The 20,536-nt window shown below is 36.3% G+C and overlaps 1 protein-coding gene across 3 annotated transcripts in view; it reads right to left on the minus strand.

Moving 5' to 3' along the window:
- Window positions 1-20,536, minus strand: part of ATRNL1 (attractin like 1) — a 1,209,934-nt gene that overhangs the window by 265,613 nt on the left and 923,785 nt on the right. For all 3 annotated transcript variants that reach the window (XM_027852049.1, XM_027852052.1, XM_027852050.1), the window contains one exon: window positions 3,266-3,373. In XM_027852049.1, coding sequence (XP_027707850.1) covers window positions 3,266-3,373 — 108 coding nt within the window. The remainder of the gene's footprint in view (window positions 1-3,265; window positions 3,374-20,536) is intronic.

Genomic DNA, 20,536 nt, shown 5'->3' on the forward strand with positions numbered 1-20,536 from the left:
AATTTATCATCTTTCCCACTCTCCCCACCTTCTCCCCCCAAACATACTAATCCTCCTGTCTTAGCTATTTCTGTTATCGGCAACAAGACCTTCCCATTCATTTGAAACTCATCATCTCCTTTCCTCTTTTCTACCATATCCAATGAATAAATAATCATGTCCTATCTATACCATTCTTTTCATTGTCATTGCCATGTTTTACCATGCTGGTTGGAATATAGAGCCCACATATGGCTTGTATAAAGTACAGTCTATAATCGGCGTTTATTTTTCATTTGTATATAAATATACACACACATATATATAAATGTTTGCATATGCATGTATACATGTGTATATATGTATATGTATGTATGTATAAACCCTTTCATTTTAGATGTGCTTTATATTCAGTATATTTTGAAAAACATCTGCTTTAATAAAGAGAAATTCATTTTTGTACAGTATCATAAGTGTGAAGTACTGCCTTTTGTACACAAGCAACTTGCTTGCTGAAAGGAACAGAGAATTAAATTTTATATAAAGAAACAAAGGATGGAATCTGCTTGTGAAGGATGTAAGGTGCTGACCCCTTTGCACATGAAAAACTGATAAAAATCCGTGTGGCAACGAACACAGTTTTTCCTTTAAAATGTAAGAGGAGACATAGACTATTAGGAGGACTGGATAGAAAACTTCCCTTCAAATGAGAGTACCTGAGGAGTACTGAGGTACTGAGGCTGCAGATCATTGAGGTCTCTCGGGTCATTTACATTTGTCTGTTTTTAGAGTTTGAGAACTTACAACTCATGAAGCAGTAGATGACATAACTGTTTGGACGGTGGGAAGATTAAATAAGCATGTCTGGCTTCATAACTGAAAGGCAGATTTCATGAGTTTGACCTCCCAAGCAAAAGATGAGTCACTGACCACGAGAAGGCACTAACTGGAGCCATTAGAGGCAGTTAAGTAGCTAGAAGGAAAGGATTCAGAAAGCAATAGGAACAATTAAGGAGCCAACTAGAATTAGGCATGAAAGGCTGCTGTCCTGGGACCCTGCTGAGCGGGAGGCTTTGCTCTTTAGTCAATAGACTAAAGAAAAGGCTGAGAGCTGGCTCACTGTAAGAGAGCTGAGTAATCCTGCAGTTGGAGCTATTGCCCGTTCAGGGCCATCTCCAGGGCAAGACACGAAGCCTCTCTGAGCTTTCAGTAGTAGAGCAGTACTTAGGCCACTTCACAATAACATCTTGATATTGTACATTTTGTAATGTAACATAAAGGAAACAACAAAAGGGTGAGGGACATGATTCCTGGGGTGAAAAGGTTCTCTTAAAGTATGCTATTACTCCTCTTTATCCTAACAGTTTTCCCTTTTGCTTTGCCCTTTCAAAGGTTGGGTCTTAGTATGGAAAGTTCGAGAGAATTAGAGGAAATGAAGTTATTCAGAACTGATTAGTCAGTGTTTGAATCATCTGGTTCTTTAAATTTTGTTTTCCTCTTTTATTTTCCGTATTCCCATATTATCTTTTAATGTACTCTGGTTACTTTGATGCTATTGTTACTATCACCTCACAAGAGAAAAGGGGCAAGGCACTTGATTAGAAGTTGACAGAGCTGAGATATAGCTCTAACTCTATGCCTCAATTTCCACGTCAGTAAATCTAGGAGATTGGATTAGATGATCTTTAAGGCTCCTTTTAACTCTAACATTCTACGCTAACAATAATGATACGTGGATACACACACACTCATTATTAATATTATTTTGTGCTTTTGAGTTCACAAAGCCCTTTGACATGTCGACTTCATAGAGTAGATAGTGCAAGAGTTATTATTCTTAGATGGAATGGAGGTTCAGATGGATCATGTGACTTGTCCATGGTCACACACCTGGCAAATGTCAAAATTTTGACTCCAACTTTCGACTCCATGTGCCAGGCCCTTAACACTAAACCCCTCCACATTTCTATTAGAGGGATAACATTCCAAGAGCCTGTTTTATCCTATTCTGAAGCAGCCTTGGTTAAAAAAAAGTTTTGTGGTAAAACTTTATAAAGTGCATGCCCCCTCCCTCAACAATATATTTATCCATGATGTCCCAATTTTTGTTAACTGAGATGAAGGATAGTCAATCTAGCTGCAAACTTTCCAAACTGTTCCTGGCTTGTGGGTGGGCAGAGCATTGTGAAGGCACAAAACATCAGCTTTAACATGAGATCTTTGGCAATAGAAGACCAAATAATCAAAAGAAGAAAAATTCACATGCTCTTCAAGAAAGTGACCTATACCAATAAGGGCTGACTTAATGATTTATATTCATAAGTACCAAAATAATGTTAGAATTAGTTGTAATTGTGCCTAAGCAATGTAGAAAGTTATTATAACTTTATTTTCATTTTTGGCATCTTGTAAAATTTCAGTTTCTAAAACAATATCTCCCTTGTCACTGTACTTTCTTAAAGAAAGGCAATGTTATAAATAATAAAAGAGGAATTCGACAAATGAGGGATAGGAAAAATTCTAAAAGAATCAAATATGTCTGCTGTGGCAAAATTCTCAATATTTAAAAACAATTTAACCATATCTAATAATCATAAATAAAGGGTAATATAATGCAATTAATTACAATGCATCACTATACTTTGATTAATTATTAATCACACCTTATAAATTTCCCCTCCATTTTTTGTTCCCATGCTCAGAAACCATTTCATGCATTATTACACGATGCTGATACCACACTGACTTGCATATAATGATTTCTATTTCACTGTACAGTATTTATGCATTTGCAATAAAAAATGTAATAACATAGTCATTAACCACAAACGAAAATATTCACCATATTCTATACTCCTTAAAACAATGAAACTACATAATTAAAATACAACACATGCTCTCCTTCTCCAGAAAACTTTGTTAATTAAGATAGATGTGATCTGTTAACTAGGGGGCAATGTGTCCTCTAAGGACCAAACATACGAGGCTTGTTACCTTGCTCCATCATACCTATGTCTGAAATTCCTTCAGCTTCTATCTGTCAATGAAAGGCAGCCAGGTGATCAGACTGTCACTCTAGCCTAGCCTAATAGATTCTCCAGTGGCTTTTGTTACAGTTCATGTCATGCTATTAAAACTGTGCCTTGAAAATGGCATAACATATGAAGCAGAGTCTTGTCAAGTAGAGGTAATCAGACTCTGATTGGTTTCAGAAGCAGATGTAGATGAGAGAAGCAATATAAATATGCAAATCATTATAGTCCTCTTTCAGCACCACTGTTCCTACCTCTAATGTCCCTCGTAGAAAGTCTGTTTGTTCAGTTCCCACTTCCACAGCTACGTCAACAGAAGCAAAGGGGCGGCTGGCCATCTGCTGTCGTTCTCGAAGCAGTTGCTGGAGAGGGTTAAAATAGTTTGTTTTAAAATAGATGTGTTTTTTTTCACATGCATTAAATCCAACAATAAAAGTACAGGTACTAGACATATCCATATTCATATCTATATCTTTAAAGATGAGAGTTGTTTTTCCCATGGGCCCTGAGTTATATGTACATGAAACATTCATATTCATGGTACTTACAAAGGGACATGCTACTGAAATGCATTCCCAAAGACTAAGATAATTACCTCTCTTTTCTTACTCTCCTATTTTTTTTTTAAATGACAGCCTTTTTTGGAGCTTATGGTAGTATATGGTATAAAAAAACTGGTCTAAATCAAATTTCTACCAAATAGCTTTCTGGTTTTCCCTGAAGTTCTTGTCAAACAGTGAGCCCTTCCCCATTTCTTTGTTTTTTTTTTTTTCTCTAAGTTTAATGAAATGTATTCAAAACACTTAAAAAAGAGTAGGTGATAGTTGTTACCTAAGTGAAAACTGCTTATATGATGGTGATGATATAGTATTTTTTCTCTAATCAAAACAAATTGTGTTTTATCTTAATTAAAAATAAATAGCAGTTTTAAAAGGTAAGAAAAAATAATGAAGTGTTGTCAAACCACCTGCTAAGAACAAGTCCTATAGGCCTGAAACAGTCTCAGTACTTAAACCAGTTGGAGTTATTGGTAATACTGTTTGTAACTTGATTCATAGCCTCCCTGTCCAAGTTTTAAATTGGAAGGTTATGTAACTAGTGGGAATTTTGTCTCAAGTGTTTAAGAAAACAAGCATCTATCTTCTTCCTTGGACTCCTTATAGCTTCAGCTCAAATGGAAGCCAAGAAGCTTGCAAGTGAATCCCAATCAAGAATACAAAAGTAATTTATATTTTTGCCTTTACCTGTAATTATAATATTCATTAAGTTATGATAACAAAAAATTGATGGAAAAGATTAGGCATTACAAATCTTATCTCTTTCATTCCCTGCAACTAATAAAAGGATTATTAAATATTTAAAGTGGATGAGCAGTGCAATTAAATGTTCCTTCAAATGAGAAGAATATCATATCATTGGGGAAAAGCAGGCTCCTTAAACAAAGAGCCTGCTTCAATCTGCATAGGGACTTGGGGCTATCCATATATCTTAAAAAATTAACAACTGGTCTTAAAAATAATTATGAAATTTAATTTAAACTGCAAGGAAAACCAATTAAATATCTTTCCATGAAAAAGCAAGTTTTAACATACAAATAATATTAACAGCATACGCATTATTCTAGTCCTATTTGTTTGCATTGCTATCTATTTACTCCTAAATTTCTGAGTGTGTTTACATATATATACACACACACATATGTATGTACATTCAGAGATACACATTTATACACTGGTTTGCTTATGTATACAAATGCAACCATGTATAGTATATATGATACACATGTATAGAATTTAAAATATATGATGTATATGTAATATATAAAACATATAATGTATATAATATATAATGTATACTTACATATATGTATGTGTGTACATATTTATGTATACATAGTGATTAGAAAGTCAGATTTGGAGTATACATGTGTATATGTGTGTGTATCCCAGAGAGAGAGAAGTGGCACAGTGCATAGAGTGCTGGACCTGGAATCGGGAAGACCTGAGTTCCAATTTAGCCTCTGATACTTACTAGCTGTATGACCCTGATCACTGTCATAACTTCCTCATCTGTAAAATGGGGATAATCATAGCACCTACCTCTCAGTTGTTATGAGAATCAAATGAGATAATGATTGGAAAGCCTTTAGTACATAGTAAGTGGTATAAAATGCCTATTTGAACATTTATTATTAGTATTAGTGTTTTGAACACATTCTAGCTAGTTACATAACATTTTGGTGCTATGAGAAACCATCTAACATCATAGGTTGAACTGTAATCAATCTTCTTTGTTAAAATTAATTTTCTTACAAGTAATTCCCTATACCAGTAAAATGATAGGTCAGATTATATGGATGGATGTATTCTTAATCAGTATGTAAAATGGCATCTTTTTCTACTGTCTTAATATTATTTTCTATAAAATTTTGCATTTCTTTTATAGACCTTATATGCTGAATTAAATCAAAATATCCTAGGTCTTTGATATACCAGTTTGGTTACATTGCAACTGTTGGGCATTTAGGTTGTTTCCAAGGTTTTCTACTACAAATAATTTTATTCTATGTTTGAATAGCTAGCTTTTCTGCCTCTTGATAGCATTCTCAGAGTATATCTGATTATACTGGCAAAAGGATATTTTAAGAATAATTCTCATATCATGCACCTTTGAATGTAACCATATATAGCATGGCGAGGTTCCATTAAGAAAACCCCTTATGAGAGAATGACTGATAAAAGAAAAAGCCTCATGACAGTTTAAATTTAACACTTTCAAAATGATGTTTGTGACAATACAGTAAACATATTTTGTAATTTTTTGTCTACAAAGTAACTTGAGAATTTTCAATCTTTTTTTTTAATTAACATGGAAACATTCTAGGGACAATAGAGATACAAAAAAAAACTACTTATAAAATAAGTTTCTGTATCTGTTAGGAGACATAAAAATAGGTTGACCAAAGTAAAAAGAAAACATAATTCAATTACCAGATATTATTCTTAATTATAACAAAAGTCAAATATTAAAATATAATAATTAGCATGTTAAAATTCAACTTAAGGATCTTTCTAAAATTAAGTGTATTTTGATTGTCTATCCATTCAGGAATTCAAATACATCAGTGAAGAAGACACTCTTTTTTTTCCAGCTCTTTTGCAAATAATCAACTGGGCTATATCTGTGTACAGATAGCCTTCAGGAAGCTGTAAGTTTTAATCTCATTGCTGACATTGATTTTTCTTCTATTGCCATAGGCAAATTATTTCACTTCCTCTCAGTTTTCCTCATGTTATAATTGGGAACATAGTGTCTGCATCATATTGAGGAGTAAATATTTGAAAATCACTTTAGGTAGCACTTTTAAGATTAGAAAATACTAGCAAGTACCTAACTGATCAATGAAGCTTAAGCCGATTCACTTTAGTATGTCTATTTTACAGTCCTTAAAATTCATGATGTGACTATGAACTCTCATTTATTAATACCTAGTTGGTAAAACCCTAATTCTAAATCCACTGCCATCAACAGAGAATAGATTTCTTTGAAATTGAATACACAATATTGCTAGACATAACTAGTATTACTCCTTGGATATTTCTTGTTCATTAACATTTTCACATTTTAGAAAGACCGCAATATTAAAAAAAAAAAAGCCAAACCACTTAATCCTCTCTTCCCAATATGGATGCAACATGGTGCTGTGGAAAATGAATTGAATATGGGGTCAGAGGACTTTCCCCTTATTTCTTGTGTCACTTTGGGTAAATCACTTAATCTCTCAGTTTCCTCATCTGTAAAATGAGGTAGTTGGACTAGATGATGACCAAGGTTCATTCCAATTCTAGACCTATGGTTGTCAATCAAATAAATGAACTGATCAATAAGTATTTACTCAATATCTAACAGTGTGCTAGTTGTTATTAGAGGCATAAAAGAAAAAAGAAAAAAACAAGTATTACCTGACCCCTGACTGTGAAGAGTTTGCAATGTAGTTGGGAAGACACAGAAAGCCAAAAGTAACATGTAAAGCAATTAAAAACAAGATAGCATATGGTAGAATACTAAATATTTGCAGTGAAATTTGGAAACTAGACCATTGAATTTATCTGAGAACCAAAAGATTATATTAGTCAGAGAATTCTTGCTAAAATATACTAGATTTTCATCTTTGCAAAGAAAGTGAACAATATCCTATTACAATGAAATATTAATCTTTTCTTTCTAATATGACTTTGCTTTATTATTATTGCATCATTGAATCTCAAGATTTAGAAGGAATTATATATGCATATATACATACATGTATGTATATATAAGTATATGCATGTATACATACATACATACATACATACAAATACACACACACATACAGCTAAGTGGCAGAGTGTATAGAAAGATGGGCCTGGAATCAAGAAGACCTGGGTTGAAATCCAATCTTAGATACTCTCTAGCTGTGTGACCCTGGGTAAGTCACTTAACCTCTGTTTGCCTCAGTTTCCTCCATTATAAAATGGGGATAATAATAGGACCAGAGTTGCTGTGAGGATCAAATGACATAAAATTTGTCAAGTGCTTAGTATAGTGCTTGGAACATAATAGATGCTTAATAAATACTTATTTCCTTCCTAAATATATATTAGATACATACTAGATAAATTTATTTATCTATTTTACAGGTTCTCATTAGCTGTATTTTTTTTCTGACCAAATACCTGCCATCCCTACATAGTAAACTCTTATCTGAGAATCAAGATTGTATTTTCAGACATCATCTTCTTAATTAATTATTCATTACTTAATTTTCCTATATGTTCCATAGCTCTTGCCTCCAGTCAACAACGATGATAAAACCCCTTCATTACTTGAGGGTTTTTGGGGTGCATTTTTAAACCTGATAATTCCTAGTAAAAAGTTTTAGGATTTTTTTTTAGCATTATCAATCTGCTTCACATAAAGTGGGTGGTGGGTTATAAGTGGTAGTCATTGGATTTAAAAGTCTTGGAAAACTCTCATCCTAAGTTTAACATTTTTTGTCAGTGACTTGTGTAAAGGTAAAGATGGATCAGCTTACTTCATTTCCATATGACATAAAACTTAGAGAACTAGGGGAGAGGAGATGCTTAAGTAGGCTTACTACTCCAGGTACCACCCTTTTTAGCCCCTTACTTCCTCCAACTGAGAACAGAGGGTGTTTTAAAAATTAAACAAGTGCTATTCTTTTTAATGATAATATACCTATGAACTTTCAGAACTATTTTTCTGAGGTGCTTGTAAAGGATTTAGCTTTTCCTGAGTCTCCATTATAACTGACACACGTTTATGAGGCAATTTGAAATTTTCACAAGTGAAGATTCTGGATCCTTTCCTGGATCCCTGTTTTTGAAAAACAATAACATTCAAAGTTGTTTTTTAAAGGTAAAATAGATAATACATTCTATCAAATATCTATACTTTCACAACCTTGACTCCTCTTCACCCACCAGGCCTGGCTACTGTGAACCTATCAACAACATCAGAGTGCCCCTTCTCCCTTGCCTCCCTTCCCCTCCCTTACTGGCTCTGGGCCACCCATCTAGGCAGAGTGACAGGAAGACCCACTATCAAGGGGACAGTCTCCCCTCTTCCATTCCCTTTAACCTCTCCTCCAGGCCCAGTTGCCCAGAATTTATTCTACCTGTTTGTTCCCATGGCTTGGATGGGATAGGAACCACCCACTGTATTTCTCCTGATAAGACCTTTGGAACCACCACTGCCTCCAGTGGTCCTCTGTGCCTTAACATCTCCCTTGCTCTGTGCCCTCCAGACCCTGGGGAGTGTCAGTTGACCTACTGATGTAATCCAGGGACTCACGGTCCTTATATTGGACCTTGTTCCTGAACCAACAGGGCTTCAGAGCCTTTTCATCTTTCCTGCAGATGAAGTTTCTTTTGTATCACCAAATTAAATCTTGAAAACAGGTGTAGCCTTGCTTTTTCTATTTATATTCCAGTGCTTAGCATAGTACTTGACACATAGTAAAAGCTTTTTCAGTTATTTATTCATTAATACTAGTTCTTTAAGAATTAAAAATCAATTATTTTGCAATTGTGCTTCTGTAAGAAATTTCTGCATTTCTGTAAGAAATGAAGTTTAACATTTTGTACATCTATAAGCAATCACCTAACAGATGCTTTATTGTCAATTTTTCAGCAGGATGATAAAACCAAGATAACAAATTGATCTTAACACAATAGACTTTTCACACTGCCATGAAAAAATGTAGTGTAGAAAGCACACAATAAAGAAACAAATGACTGTCATGGTGTCTTTGGTGCCACAAAATAGCAGTGTCTGTCATTTGCAAGGCTTTCAAAATAACCCATAGAACTACAAGACTACTGAAGTCCACACTGCTATGACAACTACCATGTGTATAGTCATGTTGATTCAAATCAATTATTTGCTATTAGTTCAAATATCCTAAATTAATATATTAATTTTTCTTTAAGTTTACACAATTATATTAGGTCAATAATCCAAAATACATCAAATCCACAAGCAGATTTTATGATAATATTCTTTTTTTTTTCTTTTTGGTGAGGCAATCGGGGTTAAGTGACTTGCCCAAGGTCACACAGCTAGTAAGTGTCATGTGTCTGAGACTGGAATTGAACTAGAGTCCTCCTGACTCCAAGGCCAGAGCTCTATCCACTGTGGCACCTACCTGACCCCTGATGATATTCTTTGAAAAAAAAAACCTTTTTATTTTTATTTATTTTTAGTTTTCAACATTCACTTTTACAAGATTTTGAGTTCCAAATTTTCTCCCCATCTCTCCCCTCTTCCCACCCCAAAACAGCATGTATTCTGAATACCTCTTCCCCCAATATGCCCTCCCTTATCAGCCCCCTCTTCTCTTATCCTCTTCCCCTTCTATTTTCCTATATAGGTCAGGATAGATTTCTATATCCCATTGCCTGTATATCTTATTTTGCAGTTGCATGTGAAAACAATTTTTAACATTTATTTTTAAAACTTTGAGTCCCAAATTCTCTCCCTTACTCCTTCTCCATCCACTGTCATTGAGAAACCAAGCAATTTGATATAGGTTATACATGTGTAGTCATGCAAAACACTTCCATAATAGTCATGTTGTGAAAGACTAACTGTATTTCCTTCCATCCCATCCCAACGCCTGCTTATTCTATTCTCTCCTTTGATCCTGTTCCTCCTCAAAAGTGTTTGCTTCTGATTATCCCCTCCCCCAGTCTGCTGTCCTTTTTATCATTCCCCTTTTACTATCCCCCTTCCCCCCATATTTTCCTGTAGGATAAGACAGATTTCCATACCCAATTGAGTGTGCATGTTATTCCCTGCTTAAGTCAAATCTCACGAGAGTAAGGTTCACTCATTCCCTCTCACCTCCCCCCTCTTCTCCTCCACTGTAAAAGCTTTCTCCTGCCTCTTTTATGTGAGATAATTTACCCCATTCTACCTCTCCCTTTCTCCTTCTCTCAGTACAACCCTCTATTGCCCCTTAATTTTGCTTTTTAGATATCATCCCTTCATATTCAATTCATCCTATACCCTCTGTCTCTCTCTATATAGATATGTAATATATTTATATATTATACACACACACACACACACACACACACACACACATATATACTTTTTAACTCTTCATTAAGGTAGGGCTCTGCTCCAAGCTTCAGGGGTTTTGTGTAGTTGTTTTCAGAGATATTTCTAGGCACCTGTGAAATTTCAGTTCTTTCAAGATGGTATGATCAAGGGCGGGGTGTTTACTCCTTTCCCGGCCTGTGATCTCTGGTCTATGAATGACCACAAGCACTCGTTTCTGCCTTGAAACTGTGAGGAGGATTCTCTCTCCACTACCACCACAAGCCCTGCCACACTAGCACTCCTCCTCATCCCAGGACCACCACCCAGGACTGTGACCCAGATCCAAGCATGGGGAAAGCAAGAGAACCCTGCCTCAGCATCAGCAAAGAGATCCCTGCAATCCCCCTCTAATCAGTCATTTGATCCCCCCACTGTTTGTGGACCTGCCCTGGGACTACGTCAGGGCTGGGGCCTGACTACACTCTTATCTCACCCAGGTCCAACAGACCTTTCCTACTGAGCTTCTAAGTTGTCTTTGGCATATGTGTGTTGAAAAGTCTGGAAATCAACATAGCTGCCAGTGATTCAGTCCCCTGAGGACTGCTTCAGGATTGGTGGGTCCCTGTCTTTGCCTGTGCAGCCCACGCTGAACTGCACTCTTCTTCCAGCCTGGCACAACAGACCTTTCTGATGAACCATCCAGGTTGTCTTGGGCTGGAAATTTGTTTCACTCTGTTTTTTTGTGGGTTCTGCTGTTCTAGAATTTGTTTAGAGTCATTTTTACAGGTATTTGGAGAGGTTTGGGGGAGAGCTCTAGCAAGTCACTGCCTTGGCTCTGCCCTGATAACATTCTTATAAAAAAACAAAACAAAACAAGACAGAAACCACTTATATTCCCTTGTCTCCTTATGTCTTTCTTCTTAACCCAGTCTGTGCTGTGTTTTGGTAACTTGTTTTGAAGGTCCCTGATAATTAGGTTTCAAAACATGATCCCTTGTCAGAGGATTTGATCAATTTGTTAAGTCAATATAAGGGCAGGTAAGTTATACATTCTGAACCATATAGGATTTTGCTCCAATGCCGTGCCTTTTCAAAGGCTTTGAAAACTGAAGTGGATAAAGTGCTGGGCCTGGAGCCTGGGAGACTCATCTTCCTGAGTACAAATCTGGCATCAGATACAAACTAGCTGTGCAACCCTGGTCAAGTCACTTAACCCCATTTGCCTCAATTCCCTCATCTGTAAAATAAGCTGGAGAAGGAAATGGAAAAACCACTTCAGTATCTTTGCCGAGAAAACCCCAAAAGGGGCCATGAAGAGGTGGATATAACTGAAAAGTGACAACAACAAAAAGCAAAAACAATTAATCTATATCTAATGAGGGTAAAGACAATTTAATGATTACTTTGATTTTCATTATTAGTCAATTTAAAATAAAAAAGTACCTCATGTCTAGATCCTCACTAATATGCACTGCATTTTCACACTTGGGTGAATATATAGTTTATATATTATAGGGGCATCTCTGTATGCACACATTTTGAATCCAAATTAGATTATATCAGATTATATGTAGTATTCATTCAATTGTAAAGCAATTTAGGCATCTAGGAGTTCTGTGGAAGGAGTGATAGACTTGGAGTCAACGGTGACCTGAATTCAAATTTTGCTTCAAACAGTAGCTATGTGATTGTCACAATTTGCTATACTTTTGTCTTCCTCAGCTTCCCCATATGTAAAATGGGGATAATAGCTCCTACTTTTGCAGGGTTACTGTGAGGAGCAAATGAGAAAACATATGTAAAACACTTTGTAAATCTTAAAGCAGTATACAGATAATGATTTTGATGATCATCACTTGAATGGAGTTAAATGGTTTTTAACCAATGGTGAGTTCACTGGCATACACTTTAGTAAAGTCTATTAAATCAGTATTGGACCAGGATGATATATTTTAGATATAGATTTTAGTCTGGCTCCATAAATAACTTCCACTTAAAAAATGATTTGAAACCCTCTGAATTATGCATATGCTAGTAATGACAGGTGCTATTTATTTATCTTACTAGGCTGTAGTAAGGATTAATTAAACGATTTACATCATAAAGTCATCAGGCTACATTGATATTTATTCAAGGAATTTGAGAAAGGTACCTGAATCAAAATCTAGAGTAGCAGTTAGAGCACTTGGGATTAAAATCAGGAAGACCTGGGACCTATTTGTGTCTGAGACCCCAGTTAACCTCTTAGGGTCTCAGTTATTTCATCTATGAAATGGGGATAATAATTGTATGGTGAGGATCAAATGAGATACTATAAGTAAAGTGCTTCGCAAAAAAGTGCTATGTATACATTAGATATCATCGTTATTATTATTAAGCAACACCTCAGATACTTGCTAGCTATGTGAGCCTAGACAAATCACAACCTCTGAGGCTGGTCTCCAAGACTCTTCCAGCCTCAAAGGCTGAATAACCACCTGACCAGTATGGTATAATGGGAATTTTTTCATGTACCTGAAAGAGATGACTGCTGAAGTCTGTTTCAACTTTCTAATTGTGAGATTTGGGGGTAAAATTGCAGAAAAAAATGTTGATCTGAACTGCTAGAGTGAATTTCCTTGAGGTAGGTGCTCCCCATATAAATTCATCTATCTTTACACACACATGTGTGTATGTGTGTACATATATGCATATATATATACATATCCACACATGCACATATATACATATATTCTGGGAAAAAGATTAGAGGAAACAAGATGCTGTTTTAAAGAAAATATGTAAGAAAAATAACTTCATGGGCTTTTTTCAGATGAACGGAGACACCTTCTACATTCTCTTTCATTAATCGTTATTTCTCTTAATCTAGAAGGCTAGCTTTTGCTTGTCCTTCTCTCCATGTCAGGAGCTTCTAGAAATGTTAATACACAGGAACCCTTTTGCCTTGCTAGCTGAGAGTCAGGACTTGCTCTGAAGCCAGGCACCATTAGATTAGCCTTTCAATTAGCTAAATTGTTGCACTTAACTCATTTAACTCTCACTAAACCTGGCTGTCCATTCTGAGCAGATGCAGCTGTAGCAAGAATTTTTCCCTATCTTCATTCCAAACAAAATGATTCTCGTGACATTTTTTTCTTTCCATAAGAAAGGGTGGTGTACATCTTTATTGCAAGAAGAAAGTGCTGATTACAATGTTATGTTCTGCACACGTCTCATAGTTGGAATCTTTTTGATTTAGTCTTCAGAGCTGTGAGGATTTACATTTAATAGACTTGGGCCACAATAAAATCTCAATAGCTTTCCTTGCTAACCTAGGTTACTTCGAAGGGGGGATTTCTTTTTTTCTTAAGCGATTTTCTACTTTAAAATATTATGTAACATTTTCCTAAAGAACAGAACAAACTTAAACCATCTTTGAACCATTATATAATCATAAACTACAGAAGACAACTGGATACTAAAATTCATATTACAAAAAGGAAAGTCGGCACTCATATTTGACTTATACCAAGATAAGAAGTCAAATAAACAAGCATTTTTAAGCACCTACTATGTGCCAGGCACTATATTAAATGGTAGAGCTACAAAGAAAGGCAAACCCTGACATCCCCCCCCCACAAAAACAAAAATAAAAACAAAATAACCCAATCCCTGCTCTCAAGAAGCTCACAGTCTAATGGGGGAGAGATAACAAGCAAACAATAAATTTTAGAGGGAAGGCATTAGTATTAAGGAGAATTGTGAAAGTCTTCTTGAAGAAAATAGAGTTTTAGCTGAACCCTGAAGGAAGTCTGGTAAATCAGGAGAGGAAGGTGAGGAGGGAGAGAATTCCTGGCATGTGGGACAACCAGTGAAAATGCCCAGTGAGGCAATGGTGTTTTTTACATGAGGAACAGCAAGGAGGCTAGTGTCATTGGATGACAGAGTACATGCAATGGAGTAAGGTGAAAGGATACTGGAAAGGGAGGAAGTGGCCAAGTTATAAAGGGCTTTAAATATAAGGAGCCTCTAGAGTTTATTGAAGGGGTTGGGGGGGGGGAGGTGACGTGCTTAAAAAAGATAAATTTGATAATTAGATGGAGGATGGACTGGAGTGAAGAAGAAGCCTGAGGCAGGGGAGATCATCTGGAATGCTGGATGAAGAAAGGAAGAACCTGGCACAAGAGAAATAAGAATGTAATAGTACATAGAATTTTCAATCTGGAATGAACCTTAGTAATCATCTAGCTCAGTACTCACTTTAAGGACAAGGACACTAAGGCCTAGAGAAAATTAAAAAAAAAAAACTTTCCCAAAGTCACAGGTAGAAGGTGGCAAAGTCATGCAAAAACTCAGGTTACCTGATTGTTAGTATTCTTTTCTCCCCCAATACTCTGGTCGATTAATCATATGAACAAATATTAAGTGTTTATTAATATTAATATATTAACTATTTTGATTAATTATTAATTAACAATTAAGACAAAAACCAAAATAACTTTTGCTCTCAATGAACTTAGATTCTCTCCCATAAAACAACACGCATACATGTAAATAGCTGGGATAAGGAAAAGGACTATGTCTGTGATTTCAAATGTATAGGTAATTTCTGAGTAATTAAAGTCCCTCTATTAAGGCAAGATGGTACCTTCTGTGCAACTTAAAACTTTAGCAAGTCTCTCCCAGAGCACTGAGAAATTAAGTGATTTCTCCACCATCACACAGTTAGTAGTTGTCAGGGGCAAGAGGGAGTACATGGGAGAAAGCACAGGTACAAAGATTTGAGACAGAATGTCATAGCTGAAGAACAGCAACGACAGAAACCAGTCAGATTGGTCAGAGACATAGCTATCATGGGGCTGGATATAAAATCTTCTGTCAGCTTGGGCCAGCAACCAACACAAATGACCGCAGACGTGATACTCAGGGCTCTATTGTGCTTCCTGAATATCGATTTCCCTCCACTCAAACCCCTACAGGGAGACCAGGGAGCCAGGCTACACCACGTTGAGGCACCATTACACTTGAGATCAGGCCATGTCCTCTGTAAGACACTCGCTGGCCTTCCCCCGACTCTTACTGAGCTGTTTCTATTCCAGCTTAAAAAAAATCCAAGGTATAGCTCTGACTCCAGTACTATGATAGGGGCAGATGCATTCCAAAGCTATATGAGGCTATGAAAGCACTATTGAGTAGGATGGATGGAGAAGAATCTTTCCCAAAAGCATTTCATGCCCTGGAATTGAGACCAATTCTGATGTCTCCATGCTAGCAGTGGCTACTAGCAACTTTCTTCTCTAATAAAGTATACTATGGAGTTCTGTGTATCATAGGGAAGGTGTGACCAGTAAACTTCCATCTTGTGTGTGCACGGCTTCACCAGGTCTCTCAGGTACAATTTAGGTATAGTCTTTCTGGAGATTCCTTTTGGGGCCAACGCATAAACTTCTTTGTAAAGTTATTCCCTATAAAATAGAATTCGAACTAAGGGAGCTGAGTTACCGAAATACTAAAAGAACTGTGTTATAAGGTGGTTCCCATGGGCACGGTACTGAAAACATAGTGAGCCTCTTGTGTATTTCTTCTATGATTATCACGCTATTGAATTCAGTTCCCATATTTCTTCTCAGTGAAATGGTAGAATGAGCAACACACTGAATGATGAATCTAAAGAAATGGGTTCAGGTCCTGACCCTGTCAGTACTTGTGTTGTGATCTCAAGTCAAAACCTTACCTCTCTGCGACTCAGTACAAACACACACACACACACACACACACACACACAACATGTATACACATATATACAAATACATATGCATGTAATATTATACATATATAGATATATCCATATCTCTATATTTATCTATCTAATAAAATAATGAGATGATGTGTTCTCTAAAATCTCTTCTTGCCCTGTTATTCTATGATATGATTTTATAATACTAGGAAAAGAAGTTTTTATTTATAAGTTTTATTTGTAAGTATTTTTATATTTTTATTTATAAGATCTTAAGTTATAAAGTTTAAATGCTGTAAATTTTTTTAAACATAAACTCGCTTTTCTGAGGTTTGCTGCCCATAAAGATCTCTGATAGCCTATTACATGGGTCTTAAAATAATTCACTCCAAGTAGCCACTTCTTCCCATTCATGCAAAATATTTCCTGAAAATAATGAATGAGATACAGTGAAGAAAAAGCCTGTGGACAATTTTCCAATCTCCAAATTGCTCATGTTCTTGGAATAGAATGGCATAAGATACTTTTTAGATCCAGGGAGTGAGGGCAAGTGACAAAGGGTCTGCAGGATGGAAAGGCAGTCATTAGAAAAACACAGAAGGTTGAAACATAACTTACTTTTGTTTCTATTTATCTTCATCTTACCCATATATATTTACATAGTAATATACTATAAATGTGTATGTATTTGGGAATAATTGCTTTTAAATTCAAACGATATATTGCAAAAAATTTTTTTGAAACATGATTAAATTGTCATTTCAATTGCATTTTGTCGCAAATCACATATTCACGTGGATCTAAATTTTAGAAACAAATGAGTACTGGAAAATGTACATGTGTGAATACACATATATATTTAATTATTTGTAGTATATGTTTAATTGTATAGATGGTCTATGTAATTAACATTTAATTTTGTATATAAATTAAATACTGAGTTCAAATATGCATAAATCATACATATATATAATACATGCACATATACACATATATCCTGATAGCCATTAATGTTCATCTTAGGTGACTGAGACAAGGTCAAAAGCCTTTACTCATCAACTGTGAAAACCTGCTCCAGTGTGTCAATATTATATTTTCCCCAAGTCAATGTTGAAGCAACAGTCTCCTGCATATTCTGCCTAGCTCAGCATTTCATTCCCAAGTGTCCTTTTCAGCAGCCACTGCTCTACTTTGATTTTACTTTCCTGGGTTGCAGCTCTTACAACTTCTCTTTGCAAAAGTAAATTGACCACTTCACTTTTAATTGCCGTACAACCTTGTACACAAAACATTCACTGTAACTAGTCACATTGCACATGGGGGAAAGTTGCTTATGCCATTTACATTATAAACTAAGTGCTGAAAAAAGACTTTCAAATTTTATTCAACTACCAGAATAAATGTAATCTTTCACAGTGACTCGAAATGTGCTTTTGACCTCAAGCCACACATTTATTTGTAGAATACAATCAAAGCAAGGTGGATTGTTTCAGAAAGCAGCACAGCACTCATGTTGTGGACCAAGCTTTGGGGAATGCGTCTTTCCTGATTCTCACTTACTTAAGGCTTCTAATTACTCCACCCTGACTCATTCCTGCAGCAATGATCAGTTTGCTCCATGAATTTAGGTGAGTTTTTACCTTCTTTGGGAGTAGAGTTTTAAAAGATATGGTTTATGTTTTTGACTCTAGCACTGTCGTCAATTCATATTGCCTCAACAGCTGTTCTTCGTGGCTGATGTCTCTAGCCTCTTGAGTATCCTAGATATGCCACTGATGTGAAATTAGTACAGGATGTTTAAGATCTGGGACCCTCTAGCAGCTTCATCTACTAGATATTGCTGTGAGAACCCCAATGTGTTTATTCCAAGTGATTTCTTTGACAATTGGTATACTGATTACACTTGAGCAAACTGAGGTGACTCCTAGAACAGGCTTTAACTGTTGGAAAAAGTCTGCTGGGACTTCAAGGTTATCTGGCATTACCTTTCATTACTAGAAGGAACAAGTGATATGGAAATGATTTTGTAAAAATTGTATATTCCCATATACTCTGAAGAACTGGGAACTGAAACACACAAACAAAAACCTTCCCTCAATTAATCTGCCACAGGTCATAGTGTAGATATGTATGTGTATATAGCTCATTGTATATGTATGTATGTGTATGTGTATATGTATATATATATGCATACACATATATAATACATGTATATAATGCACACTATATATCATATATTGTGATTCAATGAATCTAAATCAATAGCTTTTACCGACTTACATGCCTTCTCATTTATCATTTACAAGTATAATTAGAAAATCATTAATAGTAATATAATTGGTAGGGTTCTTGGACTTCTGATGGACATGAGACTACACATATATTTATTTGTGTGTATCTAGATTTCACAAACAGTAGTTAATGCTCATCTATTTTTTAAAAATGAAGCCTATGTGGGAAAGCCAAAATAAAAAAAAAGAGAGAAAACTTTTTAAAAAGTTAACAGATTAGATGCTCAAACAACAAAGACTATTGTCCTTTGAGCCAAAGGTAGCATCACTGATATTGACTGTAACAGTTGGACTGGTATAACTCAAATGACTAAAGCATGACCAAGAATCAGAGAATCACAGAAAGTTTGATCTGTGAGGCATATGGATCAGCCTTCACATTTTGTAGTTGAGGAAACAGACTAAGAGAAATGAAGGGTTTTGCCTGAAATCACTTATGCCACATAATTTATTATTATTTTTTACTATTTAAAATGTTTATTTCATATCAATTCCTTTTTTAAGTATTTTTTTATTTTTCCCAATTATGTATCAAGAAAGCTTTTTAGCATTCATCTTCACAAGATTTTGAGTTTCAAATTTTTCTCCCTCTCTCCCCTTCCTTCTTCTGAAAATAATAGGCAGTTTGATACAGTTTATATGTATGCTATCATGTGAAACATATTTCCATATTCATCATGGTGGTGGAAGAAGAAACATATCAAAAGGAAATAAAACCATGAGAAAGAATAAAGTAAGTGAAAAAAAATGTGTTTCGATCTGCATTCTGAGTCCATCAGTTCTTTATCTGGATATGGATGGCATTTTCCTTCCTGAGTCTTTTGTACTTGTCCTGGATCATTGTGTTGCTGAGAGGAGCTAAGTTCTTAATAGAAGTTTTCCAGGCTGTTGACTTTTTTTTTTCATAATTCTCTTGCATCATTCTCGTTTCCTTCCCCAGTTTTCCTTCTACCTCTCTTATAAGACTTTTAAGCTCCTTTTTGAGCTCTTCCATGAGATCTTTCTGGGCTTGAGACTACTTCCTGTTTTTCTTTATGGTTTTGCCCATAGGTGTTTTGACATTGTGGTCCTCTTCTGAGTTTGTGTCTTGGTCTTCCCGGTCACCATAATAACTTTCTGTGGTCAGATTCTTTTTTGGTTGTTTTCTGCCCTTTTTGGTGGTCTTTTTCCTTTCTTTTAAATTTGAGCTCTGCTCCCAGGGCAGAAGGGATACTGTCTCTGGTTTCTTGTGTTAGTGACTGAAAGCCCTGGCTGTTTACCTGGTGCTGCCCTGATGTTGCCCTGAGGCCCACAGGCCACCTTCCAGTCTGGTGTTGAGCTGAGGGGGTGGGGTAGGGCTTGGTGTTGCTGGAGAGCATAGGGGTTTGGCGGCTTACCTGGTGCTGAGCTGATGTCCTAATGGTGGTGTCTGGAATGTGCTGAGGCCCAGTGGAGTGTTTCTGCATTTCCCAGTGGCTACCCTGAAGCACATGGAGGTCAGGCCTCTAGAGGCTTCCTGTTTGCCTGGGTTTATGCTGAATTGTATAGGGGAGATGCTGTCTGGTGGCTGCTTGTTCGCTTAGGCATTGTAGGGTAGCAGTCTACCTTTTTGCCTGGGGGCTGTGCTGAAGCACTTGGCAGTCTGGTGACTGGAAGTTGCCTATTTCCTGGGGCTACACTGAAGACTGTGGAGGTTCTCAGACCTGGAGTCTGCCCATTTCCTTGACTACGCTAAAGCATGTGAGGGGTCCTGATGTTGGAGTTTGCCTGCTCTACCACACTGGGGCTCAAGATTTCCTGCTGGTTTGATGAGATGGGGCTTGCTGCTGGCTTATTGGGATGCTTCCCATCCTGGGCTGCCCTTCCCTTTCACCTGAGTGAGACTGACCTTTCTTGATGATCCTCCAAGTTTCTTGGGCTAAAAGATTGTTTTA

The sequence above is a fragment of the Vombatus ursinus genome, unplaced genomic scaffold, assembly GCF_900497805.2.
Source record: "Vombatus ursinus unplaced genomic scaffold, bare-nosed wombat genome assembly UNPS02009205.1, whole genome shotgun sequence".
NCBI classification, from domain to species: Eukaryota; Metazoa; Chordata; class Mammalia; order Diprotodontia; family Vombatidae; genus Vombatus; species Vombatus ursinus.